Source organism: Echinops telfairi, unplaced genomic scaffold (genome assembly GCF_000313985.2).
Source record: "Echinops telfairi isolate 266 unplaced genomic scaffold, ASM31398v2 ScPeMD7_7426;HRSCAF=8464, whole genome shotgun sequence".
Lineage (NCBI taxonomy): Eukaryota > Metazoa > Chordata > Mammalia > Afrosoricida > Tenrecidae > Echinops > Echinops telfairi.
The window spans coordinates 92,002-95,038 of NW_022111326.1; the positions used below are offsets into that span (position 1 = coordinate 92,002).

General features: G+C 44.9%; 1 protein-coding gene across 1 annotated transcript in view; it reads right to left on the reverse strand.

Annotated features, from left to right (window-relative positions):
- LOC123522633 (synaptonemal complex protein 3-like) overlaps window positions 1-3,037 on the reverse strand; it is a 7,632-nt gene that overhangs the window by 1,870 nt on the left and 2,725 nt on the right. Inside the window, exons 6-7 of the mRNA XM_045298528.1 lie at window positions 2,161-2,260; window positions 266-364 (exon numbers count right to left, since the gene is read on the reverse strand). Coding sequence (XP_045154463.1) covers window positions 266-364; window positions 2,161-2,260 — 199 coding nt within the window. The remainder of the gene's footprint in view (window positions 1-265; window positions 365-2,160; window positions 2,261-3,037) is intronic.

Consider the following 3,037-nt stretch of genomic DNA (forward strand, 5'->3'; position numbering starts at 1 on the left):
GGACGAGCATGCCCAGTGAGCCCCAGAGAGCAAGTCACCTGCAGAGAATTCACTGCCATGGAGGCAATTCTGAGGGGTGCAGTCACGCAGGAAGGGGGTCAAGGAGGCCTAAGCCTGGGGTTAGTTTGTTCAAGGACCTTGCATTTAACACTTAAGTGACACCAGGAACAATTAAAAATGGACAGTGGTGAAGAACTTAAGATACACAAAGAGAATGTTTGCACCCATGAATTAAAAGAAATCCCTGCTAGGGAATAAGACAGACCTTTTGGGACTGCTGGTAAAGCTTTTCAATTATTTGCTGTACATAGTTCAGAAGACTTCGGGCTTGCTTTATAAATTTTTGTTGATGTTGAAAGATGTTCTAGAAATATACAACGCAAATGAGGCAATAAGTTAGGCAGCATTTACCAAACTTCACTGCATTTAACTTAAAAAGGAATGACATTAAAATCAATTATTTTAATATTAGAAATTGTATTCCTCTCCCAAGCCCTGGCTCACACTGAGAAAACTCTTTCAGGCCTACTCTTAGTGCTGCAAGGCAAGCTGTCCTCCACTAGCTTAAGCCCTGGGGGCACTGTGAGATAAGTGCTGGACTGCTAACCACAAAGTTCAGCGGTTCAGTCACCAGCCTTTTCTTGGGAGAGGGGAGTCCATGGGCTCCTGTCAAGATTAGCATCCATGGAGTCCTGTGCAGAGTCTCTCTAAGAGGAAACAGACTGGATGGCAGTGGGTTCACATCAGGGTGGATCCTTATACATTAACCTTCATCTTACTTGTATCATTAAATAAAAGCACCCCAAAGACAAGCCCACTTGTCCAGCTCCACATCTACCAGCATATTCAGTCTTGTACTCTCCATCTCAAGTGGCGGGATCGTGGGAGAACGATGAGGCTTCCTGTGGCCATAAAGATTTACAGCCCAGGACACCTAACCAGGCAGTCAGCCCCATAGGGTTACTATGAGGTTGGCATTGCCCTGATGGTAATGGCGGCAGAGCTCTTTGACTTTTCACTATCACTCTGCTGGTGAGTTCATTCAGGGTCATGAATGAAATGCTATCAGGATGCCGACAGTTCCCCAGTTTTTATCCCGCTCTGTTGAATGCAGCTCCCATATCCAGCAGACCACTCAATATGTCCCCATGGATATTTCACAAGCACCTCAACTTCTGCTTTCCCAAACTGAGCTGAAAAAAAAGCCCCTATTTTGTTTTTCTTAATGTGAGCCATAGCTTTGCTCTCTTGGTTCAGAGCTGTGTGGCAAAGTGACAAACAATTCAGGAATGAAAGATCAGAGAATTCATGGAGCTGTGGACAATCTGGTATGTGGTGGGGATGGGCTAACTTCCATTCCCCCAAGGATGGTCAGAGGACCCCGATCCTCCCATTCAGCACTAATCTTGCCCGGAACACCGGGACTCATTCAGAAAGGGGCATATGGTCCAGGCAGAACACAGAGACCTTTCCAGAGGGCAGTTGACTGGGCTGCCTTCATCCTCTGGGGCTGCTCCACTGCTTCCATGGCTAAGCTGGCAAGAGGCTTCCCGGCTTCCCACACAGACAGAAAGCACTAAGGGATGGAGACAGGGTTGCGAAGGTACTGCCTGAGTCACCTGTGCCCACCCCCATCCAGCTGGGTTCTAAGCCACAGTCTCCTGGAATTCTTTCTCAAAATCATGGTTTCTGTTTCCTACTGTAGCATATTTCTGTCACCTGGATCAGAAGTCCAAACCATGCAGCATATCCTCCACCTAGGGAGACCGGGAATTCCATACTAACTTGCTTGGCTGAAAAGTGAAAGTCCACCAGATGTGCCCTGGAAAAAAGACTTGGACCTATACATCCAAACAAAACCGAGAAAAAAACAACACCCCGGAAGTGGAAACTCCACTCGGTGGAGCACATGAAACACCTGGAGCAGCAAGTCACAGTGGAACTGAGTCCTTTTTTGTTTTTCTTAATTTTGTGGCTTAGCGCAGTCCCTGGAAAAGGACACAACACTTGGTAAAACTGAGTGTCTTCAAAAGGGACAAAGACCCTCACTGATATGGACCAGAGGCAGAGAGACCCCTGTATCTACTGCAAGCCTAAAGGCTCTCTCTATTCATTCTTACTTCAGATTGGGAGATTATGTAGAAAGCTAAGGTTACGCACCTCTAGTTTTGCTTCTTCTTCCTCGGTTTCCTTCAGATCCATTTGCAACTGCTGAGCCAATATCAGACACTGCTGCAAGTATTCCTGAATAAGCTGCTGCCTGTAAAACATATTAAGGAGCCCTATCTCCATGTCAGAACTCTATGAATCACACACACATTAAAGCAAACACTCGCATGTGTACTGCACAGGAAGATGGGAAATAGCAGGAGCTTCGATGACATACCGATGGAAAAGCAGTGATTCCCTGACCCCCCAATGTAGGTCTTGTTCCCTGTCGGGATGATAGAGAAACTCCTTTCTTGAAAAGTGAGAATGTTAATTTACTGCAGGGATAATTTTTTTCAGAACAAATGATCTTATCTCTATAACCAAGCAGTGTAATTTTCATTTCTGTTTCCTCAGGAACATAAGACCTCTGATGGGACACACAGATCCAATGTGCTTATTATGCATATTGATTTTGGAAGTTTTATAGACAGAAATATTTCACTTCACTTTCGGTCTACTTTGGCATCAGGAACTATACAAAAGGATGTACAACTGAAATTAGCTGAAAGAAATCAACGGTGATTATACAGTTTTTACCACAGGGCTGCTTAAAGTTAATTATCATGAGATCAATGGTCGGTGACTTTTCCCTTTTACTCAATTAGTGCATTTCTAGAATGAAGAAACTAAACCTTGGTATACTCCGCTGGGTTGGAGAGGAGATAACACTTGTTGAATTCTAGGAAATACATCCAGTTACAGGAGTGTAGCGAGGCGATAACACTAAAGGACTTATTTTCTCAGAGAACAGTCAAGCCCATTTCACCCCTGGTGGTATGAGTTGGGCAGCTAACTCAACGTGCAGCCCTTTGAATGCAACAGCCAC